Raw genomic sequence first — 21,560 nt, 5'->3', positions numbered from 1 at the left:
ATCACTTGGAGAACACCCTGGACAGTCAACAACCTCTTTTCCCTGTTCCCGCTGCCGGGGAGCTGCAGCCTTTCAGCAGCTGCATCCTACTGCTCGGTTGCTCAAGCAAGTCGTCAGTGTTTTTGTTGGCCGTTTCTAAGCTGCTGCTTCTGGGTGGGGTACACGTGAGATTATTAAACGTTATTTTTCTTACATTTGCTAGGGCAAATGTAAGGCGTACCAGCTATGATAACGCAACACGGAAAAGTAGTTCATATTAGTGCATTTCAAACTGGCTGTTTTCCGTACGTCCAGCCATTCTAGAATACTTGTAGCACTCCAGACACCAAAAATTTCTTGATGTGAAACTGCCCTGTTCATTTTCATTGGATTCCCTCTGAAAACAGCACAGGTTGAAACAGGTCACTGAACTTAATCAAGAACATACACAAGTCCCAGAAAAGGCCAAGCAGAGATGGAAAAAATATTCCATCTGAGAAAGTTTCTGAAGGAGACATTTGCACATTAGGGTTTTTGGTTTGGCTCTGCTCTATAGTGTAAGTAGTGACTATAAAAATGGTGCATTTTTACTCAACAAATCTTGTTTCCTGCTTAGTCACTACCACAGCGAAGCCTGTATTTCATTAGCAGAAGCAACATTATTCAAGCTTAAGTGCAGAAATCTAACACATAATCAGTTTTATGGAGCTAGTTCTGGTTTCACTACCAAGAAAAGCTTACCTAAATTTGTTTTTTGCCACAGCGACTGCAAGACTGCTGTATTCTTCCCCCTTTTGTATAGTACTACTTTTTAGACAATAACGAAGATAATGTATCCCAGTAGATTCACTTACGTGCTCCATGTTGGGCCTCCTAGTAAGCCAAGAGTTTCAAAACCTCCTGCAGCGATCTAGCTTTTAGGTAAGGAAATCTCGCTTTTCACTTGTGAATTAAGACTGAATTAATTATCTGAATTAAGATGCTTGAAACAAATTCTTGGCCATTAGCAAAACATTGCCTAAATACAAACGCACACATGTACACAGCAAGTATTCTTCTGACATTAACCACATTAGAGATGAAGGAAAGGCAAGAGAAATTAGGCATTAAGAACAGTCCAAGCCAAACCGTATCCAGCTTTATTAAAGGTACTTTTCATAAACAATCATGGTAATTTAGGCAGGACATGGGCTACAATCTGCAACATTTTACAACAACTGTCAAACTCCCCTCCCTTCAAGGACTACCAAAACGTAAAAGTTGCTATAAACCCGAAGAATCTTCATTTCATACTTGTGGAGGGAAAAGTTTAGAGTGAGGGTGGACACTTTCACATTTAGCATGTTGTTTAACAACTCTTCACAAACCTACCCTGACTTTTAGAGGAAAAAAATTAAAATGCAGGTTTCTTAATCTGAAGATCCACAATATAAAAGAGGAAGTGTAGCTCCTTTTAGAGCCATTATATCCCAAATTAGACACCAGAAGCCCGGATCACCTGACAATGCATTTAGAGTGGTAAGTCCCAAAATGCCATTTTTGCCGTATTTCGGAGTGATAGGCTCTAGGCAAACAACGAGGACGTGAAAGGAAATACAGAGGGCATTACAAACTGCCGTTTTGAAGTCGACAACAGGCATCTTGGGAGCTTCCATGTTCACTCGGATGCACTTCACAGAACTTAACAGACGTGCAGCATGAAGGAATCCCTTCCTCCTCTATTCAGGAAGAGCCCTTCTTCCAAAAACTGGGGGACCAGGAAAACTTTTCTTATTAAAATTTAGATTCCGAGAAATAGACTAAGTGACATTTGTCCCCACTGCCCCCCCTCAAAACACAACAACGAAGCGGTCTGTGTGCTAACAACATAGCTTAAAAAAAAGTAAAACAAAATTCTGCATTGTTATAAAACTTGATAAAAAATAGTATTTCAAACTGTACAGTCACCAGAAGTACACAGTTATCAAAAATTCACACATTTTACTTGGCTTCACCAGCACCTTCGGCTTTCTGTGCCTAAAAGAAAAAGGGGAACCAGTCAACATACACAACACACTTGCACCAAACAACCAATAACTCATTTTTCTAAATAGCAGTTCTCTGAACAGAAGAAATCTTACCTGGGCTGCACCACCATCGTTTTTAACAAAATGAAATCTAACATTTGAAGTACTGTAAAAGGCAACCTGAAGTTGCTTTATTACATGCAAACTTCAGGCATTTTCAGAACAAGGCAGAACAGTAACTTTCACGTGGCAACTTCAACTAGCGAACAGACAACTTTAACTCCTTACCAACCAAGCAACACTCCCCCCCCCGCATCTGTAGATGTGTTGTTAGGGTCATAAGCAACAAGTCTAAATAATCAAGCAATAATTCCTCTTCATTAGCGCAAGCCCAGACCTGTCTATGTTTGATATGGAAAAAAATAATTTGCTGATGTAAGACAAGCTGCCAGACCCGCTGTTATACCTGGTCTGTTTTGGCATCTCCGTTTTCTGCAGGGTTGTTTCCCTCCTTGCCAGCATCAGCTTTCCCCTTCTTTCCCTTGGGCAACTTCTCGCTCTTCTGTAAACGTAAGACGACGTACACCATTACAATTACCAGCATCCAGTCATTAAGCCACAAGAATCCAAAAACTAGAATGGTAAAAACCAACATTGGATGTTGGCCCAAAAAGAACACAACACACAAATGTTTGCACGTTTAAGAGATCGACGGCAACTGCGAAGAGTCTTCACTTTGGTAGTTTTTATGCAAATTTTGTAAAATTCAAAAGTTTTCAGTACAACTTTATAGAAGTGACAATGCAGCTTAATTTCATCGCTACGTATGCTGTTACTCAAAGTTTTATTACTTATTACTAGACAAATCTAAACCTCATAAACCATTTACCTCTCAATAATAGTGCCGACTGACACAACAACTTACCTTTGGAGCTGCCTTTTTAGGTTTAGGCTCTGGCTTCGGAGGAGCAGGCTTCTGTAAGTGAGAAAACCCCCTTCTGTTATTCAAATTATTTTAAGAGAAACATACTACTTTTTAAAAACATTCAACCCAAATAGTTTAGTTGTAAGAAAGCAAATCAATACATTTGAAATTGAAGCTCTCAATTTGTCAATTATGCTATCACTCCCATAGCACCATGCAATGGGGCAGTTTGTTAAGCCAGTAACTTTCTTGCAACTGAACAACGCGTCTCTCCAAAATACCTACAAATCTCACACAGATGCAGCACCCAATATTCAAGCTTAAAACTACAAAGCATTATAACATCTCAGCCAACAAGAGAATACTCACAGCAGATAACCTCGCCGATCTCCGTTGTGGCTGTTTAAAAAAAAAAAATTATTGGATTTAATGCGATGGAATATGAACTCTCAGCACCTCATAAAGTAACTCTCATTTCAAAAGAGTAAAATCTCAGAACACTGCAGTTTTTAGTTCCCTTTTCCCCCATTCTCAAGAACCATGAAACTATCTCATTTAAATCACTACTAATAGCTAACAATAGTTAAGCAGACTTTTCACAGTTAAGGTTAAAAGACAGTTAATACTTCGAAAAGTCAGAATCCATTAAGACCAACCCTTCCCCTGCTCTCCAGTTCTTTATTTTGATGAAGTTAAGCCTCATCTTCCAACGCAAACACTTTATGATCCAACTTTCTCAAAATGTTGAACTTCTTACCTCATCCTTAACTTTGGCCTTATCGCCCTTGGTATCTCCTTCAGCCTAGGGCGTGAAACATAAGTCACAAGTTAAGGGGAGGCACGCTCAGCCCCCATACCCGCACCAGCCGTTATTTTTAATCCCCCCCCCCCCCTTCCATCTGCAAACATTTCCAACCCGCTCCCGAGGGGTGCCGGGCCTTCACCGCGCCTCGGGCCGGCAGGCCTCCCCCCACCTGCCCCTCGGCGCCGGTAGACCGGACGGCCCAGCCGCGGACAGCATTCCGGAGACCGCCGAGATTCGGGGAAAGGCTGAAGGTACCGCCGGGGCCGGGATAGCAGCCCCTCCATCGTGGGATTCCCGCACAAACCGCCGGACCGCGGCGGAAACCCCCACACAGACCCACCCCACAGCGGGGCGGGAGCACACACCACCCCCGGGGATGAGGGGGCTGCGTGTGTGTGGGGGGGAGAAAACGGCGCTGCCCCTTCAGGGAGGCCCCGCTCCCGCCCACGGCTGCCCCCGTGGGGCGGCGGTTTTGGCGGCAAAGCAGCCCGGGCGCCAGCAGCGCGGCCGCTTCCCGCCCTTTCCCGCCCTACCGGCGCTCCCCTCCCCCTCTCCCTCCTCCTCCTCCTCCTCCTCACCCCGACCTCCCGCCAAAACCAACCGGATCGGACCGGCGCCGCTCACCGCGCCCCTCCCCTCTCTCTCTCTCTCTCCTCACAGGGCCCCCCGCGGCCGTTAAGCAACCCCCGCCCCCCCCCCCCTCCACGCGCGCGCGGCCGGTAACGGTCTCCGCGCCGCCCCGCCCCCACCCCCGCGCCCGTTGGGGCCTCGCGCGCGCCACCTCGCAACCGTTACCGCCCCGAAGCGGGGGGGGGGGGGGGGAAGAGAGAAAGGAGGGGGGGGGGAAATGAGCGCGTAGTCCCGCCTCCCCCTTCCACAGGCACGGGCCGCAAAGGGAGAAGAAGGGGGGGGGGCGCGGTGGGAAGGTAGGCCCCTCCGGCGGAGAGGGGCGCGGTGAGGCGGCTCGGTCCGGCGGCGCCACGTACCTTTCTCTTCGGCATGGCTCCGGGCGTGTTGTGTATATGTGTGTGTGTGAGGGAGAGAGGAGCTCGGCTGGGCGGCGTGAGGGGGCGGAGGGAGAAGGCGGAGGAAGGGGGCGGGTGGGGGTGGGGGGGGAGCCGGGCGCGTTCGGTCCGGGGCGGCGGCGAGAAGCAGGGGAGGGAGTGAGGGGTGGGGGTAGGGGGGGGGGATTGGGGGTGGGGGGGGGGGCGGGAGGGGAGGGGAGGGGGGAAGAAAAAAAAAAAAAAAAAAAAAGACGGGAGTAGGACCGGCTGTCTGCGCGGTGCGGGCGGCGCGGCGGGGCTGCCTCCCGGCTGGCTCCGCTGGCTCCCGACCCCACTAATTTGAATCGGGTGTTTATAAAGTTTTATATAGAGCCGGACGCGGCCCAACCGGTTCCAGCCGGATCCCCACCGCCCCGCTTGCCCATTGGCCCGCCGAGGTCACGTGGGGTGGGGCCAGGCGGGGAGGGAGGGGGGATGGCGAAGGGGGGGGGGGGGCGCCGCCGCTGAGGAGGTGGCGCGCGCGCAACTGGGCCTCGCGCCCCCCGCCCCCCCCCCCCTTCCCTCCGCCTTCCCGCGCGCCTGCCCGCAGAGCTCCGCGGGCGGGAAACACTGGGGGGGGGGGGGCGTAAAAAAAAGGGTAATAAAAGGAGAAAAGCAGCAATGCCAAAAGGCGGCGGGGCCTGCCTGCGCGCTCCCCATTGAGGGATGGGGAAGGGGACACGACGACACCTGCCCCCCCCCCCCCCCCCCGGCTTTTTTTTCCTCCGCGGGGAGCTGCAAACCCGCCCCCCCCCCCCCCGGGGTGCGCAGGGCTGCGCGGTGCAGCGCGCAGGTGAGCGGAGCTGTTCGTTCAGCACCAGGCGCACCTCCCGCTGCCGCGGGGGACCCTCCGCACCGGCGGAGGCTGGCGAGTACGGCAGACAGCTAGCCAGCCATCCCACCATCACCCCCCCCCAGGCACCCCCGAGGGGTGGGCAGGCAGCGGGACGAGGTGGAGAGGCGGCTGCGGGTCTGGGAAATCAACGTTTAGCAGTTTTTCCTGTAAAAAAAAAAAAGAAATAAATAAAATAAAAATGGGAGATGGGGAGAGTTATATCCAAAAGAGAAGTAAAGGAGAGAGTGAGGCAGTGGTAAAATGAAAGACCAAGGAAAAAAAAAAATCAAAATGCAAGAACATTACACTAAAACAATTCACACAGGTGGCCGCTACTTTAAGTGACTTGTAAAGTTGGGCTCCTTCCAAACAGGGCCATTTCTCACACCTGCATACAGGCACAGCCCATTTGCTACAAATCCAATTACAAGATTCATTGTGCCCCAAACTTTTCACCTTTTAATTGAACCTCATCCAAAAACACACCCCCAGCAGCACACTTCCCCTCCACCCCACTCCTTCCCTCCCCAGGTAATCTCTCAGGCTTTATAAGACCTCAGCTGCAAGAAGAGCACATTTTTTCCAGTCTTGCTGGAATTTTTCACATCTTCACTATCTAAACATGAATTAGGGAAGTTAAAGTCTCACTGGAAGAAGCTTGTAGCTCTATTTCCACAACTGTCACAAAGACTGACTGGAAAGATGCACTCCTGAAACTCAAGAGTTTGCCTGTGTAACTTACACCCATCCTCTAATGGAGCAAGGCTTAAAGAAAGTTGGTATTTTACTGGAGGAACTGATGCAGTTGGAATAAACAAACTGTCAGGTAACACAAGCCTTTTTCCACTCCTCGAAGGACTGACTTTTTCTCGTCCCCTACTACAGCAATGGCTTTTATAAAAGCGATTAAAACTCCCTACAAGCCTTTTGTAAACCAGATCCTTCAATTACCACACCTGCAACAGTACTATTACTTTGTGAAAAACCACCACTGCAGCTTTGGCCACCTGTATCGTCATAACACGACTGAAAAGCTTCCCCCCCCTCCCAAGGTAAAAATACATTCCCAGGTAGAAAACAGTCTCCCCATCAGCCTGGCAAAGCAGACTGGAGAGTGCTCCATCTCACGGAGAGTAAACTATTTCCACAGACAGCTTTCTGAAATGTGAAGACAGGGAAAATAAAATAACAGCAAAAGACATTTAAAATCGACAGCTCCCGTCATCTCAGCACACTTTTATCCAAACTACTGTTTGCTACTTACGCAAGAGGAGGTACGTGCACGGAGCTTCATTCGGGCAAGCCTCCGGATATCAGCAAATTGCTCACACTAGACTGTAAAAAGAACACAGCCTTCACATCATTTCCAGTCTAACAGGAATCAGATGAGGAGTCTGTCACAGGTTAAACAATATTATATTAGACTTGGATGCCAGCTTCATTACACCTTAGAATAAGAAGCTCTATGTACTTTTAAACGTTCAGCTTATTTTTTAAATAAGTTTGGTATGAATATGCTTTATTCACGATTTGACAATGTAGTTACCCTCTTCGCAATCACATTCAAAGTGCTGAGTCTGCAGCACTTACAAGTCTTTTAAATCTGCATTTTCTAGTTTTCACCTGGAGGTAAAAAAAGAACACTTTAAAAACAGCAATAGTTGGTAGTGCTGCACCTGTATGTGCATCAGAAACAAAAATCAAGACATTTTCTGTTATTTTGACTATGGGGACGGAAACCAGGAGAAATAAGAGACAGAAACAATCTTCCAAATTAGCTAGTCCATCTCCCCACCAATAGAAAATTGAGAACAAACACCATTCCACAGCTGCTCTGGCCACTCCCATTAAAATCAGCTCAATAGCCCTTCTAGACCATTTTGGCTGGGGTCAGAGGTCGGTTTTGGCTACTGTATTCCTGAACTAAGCCCACCCTCATTCCCTGGAAACAGGACTTTAAGTCATAGCTCTAGAGAGGTCTCGGAGCGATTTGGCATACTGTATCCGTCACCTGATTTTAGCTAACTTCTTTTCCTTTTTAAGCCATGAAGTTAATTCCCAACCAATCCTTTTTGCTTGCCTGCTCAGAGCCTTTCCTAAGCACAGTCAGTCTGTTCCAACACCAGCATCTTCGGCATTTGGGTTTTCCCCACATACACTGCTCAGAAGGGATTACAGGACCTGGCAAAGCTTCGGAGTACCTTTTTTTCTTTCTGGCAAGGCTGACAACACCTCGCTTTAGCTCTTTGGAAGCCAAGAGCAGATACATCAAAACCAGCAGAGTAAGGTGGGGAAAAGACAAGATGACATCATGAAATAGGCAGTGGGGAATATCTCTGCCACCGCTTGGCACAGGGCTCCCTTCTACACCAGGAATAGTCCTCTCTCTACAGAAAGCAAGGCTCCCCTTATGGGACAGCAGAGGAAATCTCAACAGAAGATTCACTACTGCAAAGCCATGGAAGGAATTCAAGTTCAGACTGATTTAACAGGACTGAATTGGTTTGCCTGGGCCGATTCATGAGGAGTCAAACAGAAATGGAGGCTCATTTTAGTTAACTTCTTGTCAACAAAACACCCAGGCCTGTAAAGTGCCAAGCAGCAGAGATATGGCAGGGTGCATGTATTCTCCATCACCAGGGGCAGGGAGGCGAGACAGAAGGACGGCATTACCTTCCTCAGCAGCATTCACAGAACTAGAAAGGTTCACAGTACTCTGTCCCTGCCTTCAGACAGAGCCAGCGGGGACGTAAAGTCCTATAGCAGCCCTGCATCCCCACTGCAGAACCACACCGAGTAAATTCCTCTGGGCAGCAGCTGTTCCCTGTAACCCGGTTAAAAATTGTCTTCCCAAGAACAACCCAGCACCTATGTCATGCAGACACCATACACAATCTTTCAAAGAAGTCCGCTCTCTTGTGCTCTAGTGCCTGTAGAAAGCCCTGGATTCTCTCTTCCCGCATGGCGGTGCATTTCTGCAACAGTGTCCGTCGACGCCGAGAGTCTCCGTGGGACGCAAACCCCTCCTGCTGCAGCTTCTTTGTCACATAAGCCTGATCCCTTTCCATCTGTTGTCGCCTCCTTTCCTCCATGTAGGAGTCTCTGGCCTTCTAGAGTGAAAAGCAGTAGAGCGTTAGCACTTTACCAGGCCTTTCAGCTCTTCTGTGGTACAGATGCAAGGCAGCACAGGTTATGGAAGAAATAGCCTCTGCTTGGCCATCAATCTGCAGGTTAAATGAAGGGTGGCTCTGTGCGCATCTCCTCCACTTTGAGGCGGCCTGCTTGATTGGTTATAAAAAAATACAGGGATATCCTTCTGGACCTTCTCCCCAAGACACACGTTTGCTCACAGCATTAGCTCCTAGTTAAAATAGATAAAGGTCACGACAGATTGTGGAAAAACCCTCAGATACTGGAATCAGAGAGGAACAGCATACAAGTGGACTTCTAAAACACAACCTATCCCTGCCAGTGTCATCACAGAATCTTTGATCCTATTCACATGGCAGCTGAAAGGTTTTAGAGGATTCAGAACAATGATTTATGGGACAATTCTTTGAGCAAATGATCAGGTATTGAGCTAATCAGCTTCACCGTAAAAGCATGAGTGGGCTCAGCATTCCCAAATGCCTGTGATCTAATAACGTACCAGCTCGAGACATAGCGGGATGAGCAGGAGAAAGGTAAAGGCAGCAGCTATCCTTGCCTACCCTTCAAGTATTTTAAATATTTTTGCAGAACGTCACTTTTGGATTTCTTCTTATTGCACATATCCTAGCCTGCAGCCTCCAACAGCACTACCACATCTGCATGCAGGAATATTAAGCTTTCACTTTTAGAAAGAGTAAAACTGGTCACTGTGACATAACCTGACACACACACACACTTAGGAATTGCTGGCCTTTCAAACAAGCAAGAAGAAATAATTATTCTAATGAGAGCCTGACTCACTCTGCACCACACTTTCTCTGCGCCCAAGTCAGTAGTCTGTGCTCTGGCACTGTAAATTAGCTTTTGTTGTGCTGGGAACGAGAGTAGAAATATCCCTAACTACAGAAAGCCCACTGAATGGACAGCACTCCGCTGCTGTAGCTCTGCTTATTTGAAATGCAAAGATCATCAGCCAGTTCAGCATAAGACTTCCACCCTTGAACAAAGTAGAATTCTGTCTATTCACCAGAAGAGACTCGGCATGACCCCTTCCATAGGGCAGGCTTGCCAACCAACATGTGCATTCTCTCCCCAGGTCTACCATGTACCAAAAGGAGGTTATAGCTGATCCTGGGACTAAGTGGTGAGCAACAACCAGCTAGCAGACTCCTTTGAGCAGCAGGCTATCTGGAAAATGAAGAAGATGGCCATTAAACATGATGCTGTTTGAGTTGATGGAAGGAGAATATCGTTTGTCAAATACCTCCAACTCAAGGTTTTTTTATGTACCTTGTCAAACCTTCTATCCTGCTGTCTATCCACACCATAACTGCCTCCCGTGTCCTTAACACAGCAGCACTCTCCCAAAGTAAACACAGCTGCTGTAACATATTCTGGCTTCTCAGCAAGTCAACTCCCTAGCCCCACCATCCTCACTGACAAGCAACCCTTCCACCAAGGTAATTTGTTTCAAGAGCTCCAGATATTTTCAGCTTTCAAGATCACCTCTTTCAAATGCAAAAAAACCAGCTCCTAAATCTCAGCAGTTCCTTTGAGTGAGAAATCCTCCATTCTGCACAACTGGGCTGCACCCCTTGAAAAAAGAGCAGCCTTATCTACTGCAAAGTGGGTCTTACAGCAAGAAAACTGACCAAAGAACAAATCTGGATTATAAGAAACCTTGATTATAGCACAGCGTGATCACATAGAGCCACAAACAAGAACTAAGAAAAGACAAGACTAGCTAGGAACAGAAGCAGCATTTTTTACCCATCAGAAAGTAGCACTAGGAGCACAGTCAGAACAGTGACCTTACTGTTCAGTACTGTTCAAGATAGAAGCAAAGCTAATGTCCATGACAAACACTACTGCCTTTTTGCTTTCCTCTTCACGCAGAAGGTGAATTGCCATTAGTTGTATTAATACAACAAATTGCTGGTAGGAAAAGGACAGACTTGGGGCAGAAATAGGAATAGAAGAGGTTAAGGATGTGGAGAATTTGGATGCTTCCAGACTGACCGGACCTGATGAAATTCACCCATAACCACGACTGTCTATAATCTCTTTGACAACTCTCAGAGGTGATCAAGGTCCCTGAAGGTAGAAAGGGCAATATAATGTCTGCCTCTAACAAAAGAGGACCCAAATAATTAAGGAACGACACACTCAGCAACCAGATACGGTGGAGGTAAGAGCCACCACACCAACTTCCTCCTCCTACCAGTTATTGCTGTCTCTGCTACAAGCTGCTGCTACCCAGATTTCCCCATCAAGAGCTCCAGCTCCTGGACTTGTTTTGCTTAAAAATAGCCAGATTACTAAATCACTACTAAGTTGGCCAGATTTATCTGAACCAGGTCAGGGAGAGCTCACAACAACAAATCTAAGAGGAGAGGAACAATGACTGAGCAATAGGAACAATCTCTTCAGTAGGCACATCTGGACCCACCAGAAAGAGGACACTTGTCCACAGTCCCACAGCCCAGGCAGCCTCACTTCAGCTCCCAGAAAGGAAACACTAAACCCACTTGTTACAACCCTAAAAACAATGGCAGAGTTAGAGGAAGAGCACACAAATTCTCCCTGCTCATTCCAGAGCAAACTCAGCAGTCTTTGCTTAAGCCACTGATGCTGCAGTTTGAGTTAACTGGCTGATTTTACCCCATAGCAAATTAGGAGTGCTTACTTGTTCTGTCCTGTCAGCTGAGGAGTGGGGACAGATACTTCCAGCTGGTAGAATGAGCAATGAGTAATAGAGACAGTGGTGACTTCAGATACTTCAGGTATTCCTGAAAGTACAGGAGTCTGTCCACACACTAAGATGTTGTAACAAGCCACATGGGTACAGGAAAAGCAGCACACCTGGCATTATCTGCTACTGAAACAAGATCTTAACTAACCACACTAAATGAACAATTCCTCTGTTCCTACTTTGCACGCTTTCACCTGATCTCCAGCACATTGCTGTGCAGGTAACGTGCTGTGTTGAGCTTTCCATCTCCCTAAGGCTCCCTTACCTGTAAAGCACTGTAGTTCATCTGGAACCGAAGGATAGCCTCACACAAGTTCCAAAAGGAATATTCTGGCCACAAGACTGACTGAAACACCAGGCATGAATGGGATGTCTGCAGAAAGCAAGATCACCAACAATTTAATCATCTAGAGAGGGAAAAGTCATCAAGATGCAGCTCTGTTGATCAAACTATGCCAGTTTCCTCACAAAGACTTTACCTAGGCTGTGTTATCAGATTCTATTCAAAATGAAATAAATACCAGCCAGTAGAGTTTCACATTGCACAATGCAGGGTCTTTCTAATTAGTTTTTAATGCTGGGACACTAGTCATCCATTCCTGCAAAGATACCAGCAGAATTCTTTCTAGTGCTATGTTGGTCTTCACAGAGGTATTTTTAATAGCTTAAGCATCACATACTTATAACAAAACTAAAATAGCAACACTGGACTACCAAAGGCTGAGTTAAGGGAATAACAGATGAACTGAGGATCAGGACATGACATTTAAGCCATTCATCAAATGACATCTCGTGATATTTCTTACTGCCCACTCATGCCATTTAACTGCTTAATGAATCTAAGAGTTGTGGTGCGCTGAAGATATTCTAGAGCTGAAAGATGCAAGCTTTCAAGTTAAAACCTATTTTTGCCATCAAGTTCCTCAAAGTTTCAGGTAAATGTGTTCCTATGACCATTACTACAAAATCTAACATGTAAAAAAACCCCACTCTTAAAATTGTAATGCTACAGAAAATCTTAGTGTCAATTCTATACAAAAAAACCACCATAAGGATATTTTCTCTGACATCAGAGAATCATGCTGAAAGCACAATTTCCTCCTACTTTGGGGCTGTCAGGACACACACGATTGCTAGCAAAGGGAAATTTGCACTAATGCTCTGGCATGTGAGCTGGCAGAGTGGAAGCACAAGCACACGTTCTCCTCTGCTGCTTCTGCTGTAATCCACGGCATGGGAGAGGGGCACCACGCCAGCCAGACTCACAGAGCACTGACTTCCTCAGTAGTGCTTCACCAGTTACAGGCTCAGTCTCCAAGGCATCTGTGCCAGGACTACCACCAAGAGAAGCAAGCAAAATGTTAGTTCGCAGCATTGACACCCATCCAGGGTATACATGTGCCCAAAAATACAGGGAGGAGAGGGAGATGCCTTGGTAGGCAACCGCAACTCAGGCCAGACAACTTCTGTGAACTTGCCAATTAAATAACTTGGAGTGGGAACATTTGATGTGGTTGCTTAAAGGCAGTTGGGTTTTGGCTCCAAACTGTACATGTAAAACAAAATATTAGCTTTAAGCAAAGCAGCTCGACTCAAATGTTCTCCTGCAAAGTTTGGGCTACAAACAAGTCAATATTGCCTAGCACAGGAGAAAGAGAAATGGAAGCAGCTTTAGATACTGTAACTGCAAATACATTAACTTTATACACTTTAAGAACTTACTATGTTTTAGCTTAACAGCCTAGTCATGCTGATTTGACTTTGCCATCCTTAGAACCTGTCTTGCAGGGTCTCATTTCATTATGAAAGTCAAATACACTTCTGAAATTGTGACAAGTCAGGCACGTACATTACGTGTACGTTATAGGGTTACACCTCCAACACCTACAGCTGACATATGACAAACACCTCTCCCAGGAATCTAGAAATCCTTCTTGGGATTTCCTCATCCCAGGAAACATATTGCCAGGTTAAATTAATCAAAGCCAGCAATTTACCAGTAAGATGGGGAATTAGCTAAATGTGACAAGTGGAGCAAAAGGATGAGCAATTCATAATTTCCTTGACTGTTGTCAGCTAGACTAATTAGTGATTTCTTATTAAGTGTTTTCAGGATGATACAATTTCAGACTTGTGCTGCAAGGTATTTTAGGCAATCACAGAACTGCAAGAAACAGATTCCTCAGAGGTGCCCAAGCACTCAGTCCATCCAAAAAGTTACCTAACCCTGGCAAAGAAAGTTTAAGAGCCCTTATGTCAGCTCACGCCTGGAGTCAGTAGAACACCCTCTGATGCAAAAATGGAGTATTTCAAGGAGAAAACAAAGACTTTACCTGCCAGAGCAAGAAATCACTCAACCGAACCTCTCCAGAGGTTCGAATCAGGAGGTCTGGGTCAGGGGAGTTGTTGGTGTACAGACACTTATCGAGCAACGATTCAGACACATCACTACGAAAGACAGATGCATCTTATTAAGATCACTTTCCTGACCCAATGGAGGTGGCACTACTACCAAATCAGAATTACTGAGTTTTTTTTTTTATAAACACAGGACTGTAGATTAAAACTGGGCAGTGGAGCTGTACCACAGCCAGTCATCAACTTGCTTCTGATGGACACTGCTGTCTGCTCCACAGGCTATTTCAAACACTCTTTCAGCCCCCAGAGCATCCCCCCGCATGCCCTGTGAAACATAATACAGTGGTGGAACCAGGCTGTGAGGACTTCCATCTGGAGCAGAGAGCAGAGTGCTAACTACTCCATCTCCTCCAGGGTGGAGGAACACTACAGTATTCATGATTCATCTGTTGTTTGACCTCATAGCTAAGACTGCCAGCCAAGCAGCCAATTGTTGTGGCATAAAAAATCTGCCTTCACATTTAAACTAACTTAAGACACAGACCTAATTTCTCTTCTGTCTTGGTTGTGTATCTATCACCATGGTAACTGAAATAATAAAAACCAAACATTGCATAGTAACTTTAAGTCATTTGTTCCAGTCATACTGGTTTAACAAGATCTATTTAAAAGCCACTTGGCTTCTGAGAGGTTACTAATAAAGCGTAGGTGGTAAGACAGGCAGTCTTCATCTATGAAGCCTCACACAGAAAGACAAGAGTTACCTGGGTTCGAGCAGTCCTTGTTCTACCCCCCACGCCATCTCCCTGACAGCATTGCTGATTTCATGTCTTGATGTGTACGCAAAGCAGACATTTAGAAAGCATCTGAAAAGAGGAGAAAGATGTGAAAGACTAACCTAAGGAAGGTCCAGTAGATGACAGAGAGAAGAATACCTACAGCAGTTACGTGTGCTTGTAGAACAAAGAAAAAAAAAAAAAAGTGTAGCATGTCTGCCAAGTCTCAGCCTTCAGGTAGAAGAGGAAGATGTGAGGTACCAGCTACTTTAAACTGTGTGTTACTTACTTGTTGTAGTTCCTAGTTGCCAGCACAGCTTGGGCAATCAGCTCCTGAATATCCAAGGGCAGAAGTGGCAGGTCCCCAAGGACACGGATACACACACCATGCTTCTTCAAGCTCTCCCTACACCCAACAACAAGAGTGAGGACTACAGAAAACAGATCAGTCTCTACTGCACAAGTGCCACGTTTGCCTTGCATAACATCCACCAAATGAAAACAACAGGCATGTAGCAGGCATAGCTTCAACAAAGCTGGGAATTAGAAAAAGGCAAAATGACCAGATGTTTTTCAGGTGTTGAAAGCTGGCTTAGATTTCATCATCCCAAACCACTGCGTAAAGGGAAACTGATCATTCCCCATACAAGTTCCTGAGGTACAGACATAATCAAAGGACGAGAAAATGATCACAGATTAGGCATTCCTACCTGAAGTTATGAAAATCCACATGGAAAACAGAATACAACTATAGACTCTGGGCACCTATAACTAATAAAAAATTAAGATGACCAACGGTCACCCACAGAGCAGCACAACTACTTTCTGGTGTAAGGAAAGATTAACATATCGGTGAGGGTGGGATGGAGGTGGTGGAGTGAACATCAGATGAAATAGGAAATCATCCACGCCTGCCATAGCATTATTCTGAGTAGACAGGACATCCCATGGGATCTTACAGGTTCCTGCTGCTGTCTGTCTGACGCTACACACTCCCTGACGAAGGGCTGCATTGGGCAGAAACTAGGGAAATAGCCTCTTTGAATCACAATGTACTGCAGCGCTCAGATAGCCCTGATCTTCCCAAATTCTACTAGCCCACACACACCATCCTCTCCCTCCCATTCTTCCAGCTGCGTTCCCTCACTGCCTTTCAAATTTACTTCAACCAGATAAGGACCCCTTCCATGCACCGCTCTTCACACCAGTCAGGCATGGGGAAACAAACATATCCACTGAGCAACAGGGCACTGTAACACCACTCCCTGCTCACTCAAACCTGTACTAGTTCCATCTACAAGCAATACGTGAACTAGTTCTCCAACTCCAACAAGTGACTTAACACACCATGTGCCTGTAAGCAAGTCTCAAGTTACTGCGAAGCAAGTTGCTGAGCTAAACTCTGATCTGTCAAGAATACTGTGACACAATTTAAGACAAGGCTTTGATACTTCATGAAAGCAAGGCATCTAGCACCCTAGTGCTAAGCAGGAATTTCTAATTGTGCTGTGCTTATCTGAAAGCTGTACTGTCCCAACTGTTTGGATGGGATTGTTGCACATTAAGCCATAGGATACAGACACAAATCTGGTGTGCGGCGGGACTGTGTGTGCTCAGGTGCTGTACAGCCCATCCAGGTAGGCAGAGCGCCTCAACACAAATCTCTGGCTGGAGGTAGGTGGAAAACAGGTTCCTTCATTTAATCCATTTTCACAACTTCCAACATCCCTGTACTGCCTCTTAATCATGTTCTGCTTTAGTTCTACCCTGTGGGATACAGACATGAGGGGATTCTTACTGTTCTTCCAGTAGGCGGCTAAATTTCTGTCTTGCCAGATCCATTAGTCCATCCACCTCCTCCTTGGAGCGTTTAAAGTTCTCAATACTAAAGGCATAAACAGTGACCTCCCGAATGCCCAGATTCAAGCACCACCGTAGTGTCTGCAGGAAGACAAAATTTAATGGAAAACAAAAGTCAGACAAGCAGACTCAAGACAATCAGACAGGTCAGCAAGACACAGCTTACCCACTGCTAAAACCTTCCTGTCTTTTCCCACTATGCTGAGACTGGATCAAAAGACACAACCATCAAGAGCTGACAATGAAACCCACTTGATGAGAATTTCAGATTCATTTTAAAGAACAGGAGAAAAATAAGGAAGTGAATCCACAACAGATTTGGGACTAATACACCCAGGGAAAGCACTTCTTGTAGAAAACATTATAAATTATATAATACTGTACCTTTCAAAACCTTTTCAGAGAAATTCAACCTGTTTCACAGAATTAAAAGCTTCAAGATCTGCAAAGCAGATATTTTAATCCAGTGTAAAACTGAGGGGAAAAAAATAGCTTACTAGAATGACTCTGCAAAATAACAGGAAGAGTGAGGAGCTGAAGTTGGGTACTCTGATGACTAACATCAGCTCCAACCACAGGCCTGACTCCAGTGAAGAAAAGGAACACAATACACCAGTCAAGCGGTAAACTCAGCCAGCTGGTGAACACAGCTGAAATTTTCAACACATAACTTCAAGGCAGCAAACATCCCACCTGTGCCAGCTTATCAAAGCCTTGCGAATGCCCCTGCTGTCTTTCCACGTGACACTTTTGGGCATAACGGCGATTGCCATCCATGATGAAGGCAACATGCTTGGGCATTGGACCTGCCTAGAAAATAAGGACAAACAGAACAGACCAGAAAGCAAACAGCCAAGCTGGTTCTCTTGCATCGCAGAGAGTTTAGTCCCACTGTTCCTGGCTGCACTGCCTATTTGTAGGAGTGCAGCACGTATTTGCCAGCTTCAAATCCGGAGCTGGAAAGAATAAGATGCTAATTACCTCTTTGTTAATCCCATTTTAGGCTCTCTAAAAAGCCTGTCAGTATTGACAATTGCCTAAACTGAAAAGCAACTTTGCCCTCCTCATTTCTTTCCCATGACAGAGGACTAGTACTCAGAAGAGAGAGCAGCACTGCCCAGCTACCTCTCTGTAGCCATGCGGGAGAGTGCACACAGTTTTACACTGCCGTAACTGTAAGTATTCTTTATTTCAGAGTTCAAGGGCATTTTCACAGACACAATTAAGTTAAGAGAAAACAAAATAAGTCATGAGACTTTCCCCCACTTAAGAGGAGTATTCCTTTCCACTGACCTCATTAGGTCTGCACAGATCCTTTTGCGAGAAGGACAGCATCACCAGTCTCAAGACTCTGCTGAGCAAGGGTAGAATTTTCCTGGAACTGGTGAGTTATTCTTCTAATCAAGAGAAACTCAGTTTCATTTCTTAGACTTATAATCCGACCATCTTGCTTCTCTCCCTCCTTCTTGTGCCCTGCCTTCATCAGCAAGGGCACAAAACACAGAAGCCTGGGAGCATAAGCTCGTTATTGGCAACCACTGCCTACAGCCTTGCTCATTTGCAAGACTAAGCTTAAGTAATTTTCCATTCCCAGATGCTGTTTAGGAATGTATATCCAGTGCCAGCATTAATATGTACCCTTGCTAACAACACTACCTTTCTAGAACAGAGCAGTCACAGAGACAGTTCCACTCTGAACCCTGATGAACCTGTCAATTCTTTACCACAGGTAACCAAATTAATTCCTTACCTTAATGATGTTGGCACAAAATCTCTCTATGATGGTCAGCTCGCCCTCTCTGATCCACGACATGTTTTACTGGGAGCTCCTTTTCTTTTTCAATGGAAAGATGAAAATAAAGGGGTTAGAAGTACAGAAGATTCTGTCTGAGCCCAAAGCAATGCAACAAACCATCACCTTGGAAAAATAAGCTTTGCCTAGCTGCTTTGGAGCCCTTTTTATCACCTCTGCAAGTACTTCAATAAGCAGACAATGGGGGAGCTCAGAAATGACCTCTGGAATTTTCCAGATGTATGTCATCAGAGTAGATTCTGCACTAAGAAAAAACATTAATGTTTCTTCCAGCCAAACTAGCTGGTGAGTTAGTAGAGGCCCACAATTTGGGCTACCACCAGGCGAGTCACAGGGTGGCAGCAGTGCAAACTGACCTTCGATGCTTTTGTGTTGGAGTTGTTGGAAATCCTTCAAATGAAGCAACCACCTACATCACTGACTACCCTGCACTAGCTTCACCACTGATAGTTCTCCCTTACAGACTCTGGAGCTGTAAAAATATCGGGGTTTTTACCACATTATTTGCACATCGAATACTAAGTTCTGGCTTGAGCTAACAAAACACAAGAGTTTGCTGAACTTCCACGTTAATCTTCAATTCTCTCAGCTAGGAACCCTGAGAGACATGGGCAAAGCAGCTATGAAGAGAGAGCTGTGGGGGCAACGGTCCAGATCCAACCACCTGGTACCCACCTAGGGACCGAAGCAGATTCAAATTACACCGACTGCATTAATTTTCCGTATGGGCCTTCGCTGCCTCTTCCCTCAGGAAGGGATGTCTAGCCACAGATGCAGCCACAAAACATTAAGGCAAGGAACTGCTGAACCTCGGGCTCTGTTAGTAAAGCTCTTAATGCTCTCCTTGAATAGCTCAGGCTGAAAACACACCCTCTTCCAATACCACCTTTGGCTGTTAACAGCAATCAATCTTTCACACACCATTTCACACAGTCATCTTTAAAAAAAAAAATAAACTACACAAGGAAGCCCCTCGTCTATAAGCCAAGGACAGAGCACCAGAAAGGCCACGACTCTCTCAGGCCCACACCGACTGGGTGCAACCAGCACCGGCCGCTCTCTCTCCGGGACGCGGCTCTCCTTCCCGACGGCCTGGCTACCACCCACCGCCGAGCAGCGAGCAGACGCGGAGGTAGAAGACGAAAAGGACACCCAGACCACCACCACCACCCCGGTTCTCCCTCCGGTGCCCGCCCGTTACCTCGCCCGGCGGCGCCGCCTCAGCCTCCCCCAGAGGGTGACGTGCCCTTCCGCCTGCGTCACCCGCCGGCGCCCAGGGCGGGAAGCGCGCGCAGGCGCCAAGCGCCGCGGGGCGGGAGGCGGGGCTCGTGCGCATGCGCATGCGCGGGGAGGCCGCTCTGTGGCGGAGTGAGGCGGGGGCGGGAGGTTGGAGGGCGGCAGAGGGGCCAGGGCGGTTCTAGAGGGGGGGGGGGGTTACAGGCCGATAGTAGGGCAGAGGGGGTTGTGGGGGGGGTTGTGGAGCGAGGGGGCCGTGCCGGAGTTGGGGTGGCCTAGTGCAGTTGGGGTGTTGGTGGGTGACTGCAAGCTGGCAGGGGCTGTGAGGATGGGTGGGGTACGGGGTGAGGCGGCTGCAGGATGGTGGCGAGGCCTAGGGTGGTTGATGGGGGGGGCTGGAAGCTTGGTCAGGCTGGTTGTCAGCTGTAAATGGAGGCAGCTGTGGGGTACCCCAGTTCCCAGCTCTGCCCTTCCCCCCCCATTTTGGGGTACCCCAGTTCCCAGCTCTGCCCCTCCCCCCCATTTTGGGGTACCCCAGTTCCCAGCAGTGCCCTCCCCCCCATTTTGGGGTGCCCCAGTTCCCAGCTCTGCCCTTCCCCCCCCATTTTGGGGTACCCCAGTTCCCAGCTCTGCCCCTCCCCCTCATTTTGGGGTACCCCAGTTCCCAGCTCTGCCCCTCCCCCCCATTTTGGGGTACCCCAGTTCCCAGCTCTGCCCCTCCCCCCCCATTTTGGGGTACCCCAGTTCCCAGCAGTGCCCTCCCCCCCATTTTGGGGTGCCCCAGTTCCCAGCTCTGCCCTTCCCCCCCCATTTTGGGGTACCCCAGTTCCCAGCTCTGCCCCTCCCCCTCATTTTGGGGTACCCCAGTTCCCAGCACTGCCCCTCCCCCCCCATTTTGGGGTACCCCAGTTCCCAGCTCTGCCCCTCCCCCTCATTTTGGGGTACCCCAGTTCCCAGCACTGCCCCTCCCCCCCCATTTTGGGGTACCCCAGTTCCCAGCTCTGCCCCCCCCCCATTTTGGGGTACCCCAGTTCCCAGCTCTGTCCCCCCCATTTTGGGGTACCCCAGTTCCCAGCAGTGCCCTCCCCCCCCATTTTGGGGTACCCCAGTTCCCAGCTCTGCCCTTCCCCCCCATTTTGGGGTACCCCAGTTCCCAGTACTGCTTCCCCCCTCCCCACCATTTTGGGTCTGGGCTTCTCAACCCCAGGAGAGGGAAAAAAAAAAAAAAGTAACCACACAGAGAACATCACCAGCAGCCATTGCCCATGGTCTTTATTTTTTTTTTTTTCCAGAAAAGAAAAAAAACAACATTTTACATAGTTGGTACAAAAACAACTTAAAACAAAAAAAAAAAAAAAGAAAGGAGGGGGGAAATCCTGCAGCAACAGGACCTGGGGATCTTGCTGCAAGGACTCCAGCAGGAAATCTCTTTGGAAAGCGTGGCTCAGGGGTTACCCTGAGCCACACACAGCCACCCCGGTTATTCCCTTCCTCCTACCCACTTCATAAAAATTCAAGAGTTTGACACAAACAAGCTTTGGTTGCTAGCAGTAAACATGGATTACATTCTTCCGTCTCCTCGTAGACAATCTTGTGACTCAAGGCTTTCGCACCAGGGGAGACACCCTCTCGCGAGGGACATCTTTTTCTCATACATTCAAAAGCTCCCGTGTTACAGCAGGACCCTGAGTATGCAGCCTCATCCGCCCGCGATTCACTGTCCCAAAATGCATAGTGCCCAGCGCCTGCAAGCCGAGCATGGGCAGGGTGGGTGATGATGCAGCAATTTAGTTAATTATTGTCAAGATACGGGAAGAACCACGATGGCAAATGCAACGAGAAGATGCGAGTCAATCTCATCTTCTCCAACGTGGCTTCCTTTTACAGATAAAAATCCCTGTTTTCTTGGATCCCGGTACCACGCTGGCCCCGGGGGAGACCTGAGTGATTCTCTAAGCCATTTGCTATTTGCTTTAGCCTAGGACAGGCATGGTTACAGAGCTCATATCCCCACACAGAGTT

At 47.4% G+C, this 21,560-nt stretch overlaps 2 protein-coding genes across 7 annotated transcripts; both read right to left on the bottom strand.

Moving 5' to 3' along the window:
• Nucleotides 1-1,090: 1,090 nt before the first annotated feature.
• On the bottom strand, nt 1,091-4,852 carry HMGN2 (high mobility group nucleosomal binding domain 2). The gene is made up of 6 exons (XM_075047530.1): nt 4,702-4,852; nt 3,668-3,712; nt 3,280-3,309; nt 2,911-2,961; nt 2,452-2,547; nt 1,091-1,995 (listed from the first exon to the last, which is right to left on the bottom strand). The coding sequence occupies exons 1-6, from the start codon at nt 4,714-4,716 to the stop codon at nt 1,960-1,962; spliced, it is 273 nt and encodes a 90-aa protein (XP_074903631.1). The 5' UTR covers nt 4,717-4,852; the 3' UTR covers nt 1,091-1,959.
• Nucleotides 4,853-5,503: 651 nt separating this feature from the next.
• Nucleotides 5,504-19,592, bottom strand: DHDDS (dehydrodolichyl diphosphate synthase subunit). Of its 6 annotated transcripts, XM_075047529.1 has the most exons (10): nt 19,504-19,592; nt 18,240-18,323; nt 17,183-17,299; nt 16,428-16,570; nt 14,919-15,035; nt 14,618-14,719; nt 13,829-13,943; nt 11,761-11,868; nt 6,858-6,928; nt 5,504-5,758 (listed from the first exon to the last, which is right to left on the bottom strand). In XM_075047529.1, exons 2-9 carry the CDS (start codon nt 18,300-18,302, stop codon nt 6,884-6,886), a joined length of 810 nt encoding a protein of 269 aa, XP_074903630.1. In that variant the 5' UTR covers nt 18,303-18,323; nt 19,504-19,592; the 3' UTR covers nt 5,504-5,758; nt 6,858-6,883. The 6 variants fall into 6 exon arrangements, with proteins under 6 accessions (XP_074903630.1, XP_074903624.1, XP_074903627.1 ...); XM_075047523.1 differs by lacking the exons at nt 5,504-5,758; nt 6,858-6,928 and adding an exon at nt 6,994-8,703; XM_075047526.1 differs by lacking the exons at nt 5,504-5,758; nt 6,858-6,928 and adding an exon at nt 6,994-8,703 and having other exon boundaries at nt 18,240-18,318; nt 19,504-19,548.
• Between the last annotated feature and the right edge of the window lie 1,968 nt (nt 19,593-21,560).

This window comes from Buteo buteo, chromosome 16, assembly GCF_964188355.1.
Source record: "Buteo buteo chromosome 16, bButBut1.hap1.1, whole genome shotgun sequence".
Classification (NCBI taxonomy): domain Eukaryota; kingdom Metazoa; phylum Chordata; class Aves; order Accipitriformes; family Accipitridae; genus Buteo; species Buteo buteo.
Note: the sequence above shows the minus strand (reverse complement) of the source record. Positions and strands in the feature narration are given on the sequence as shown.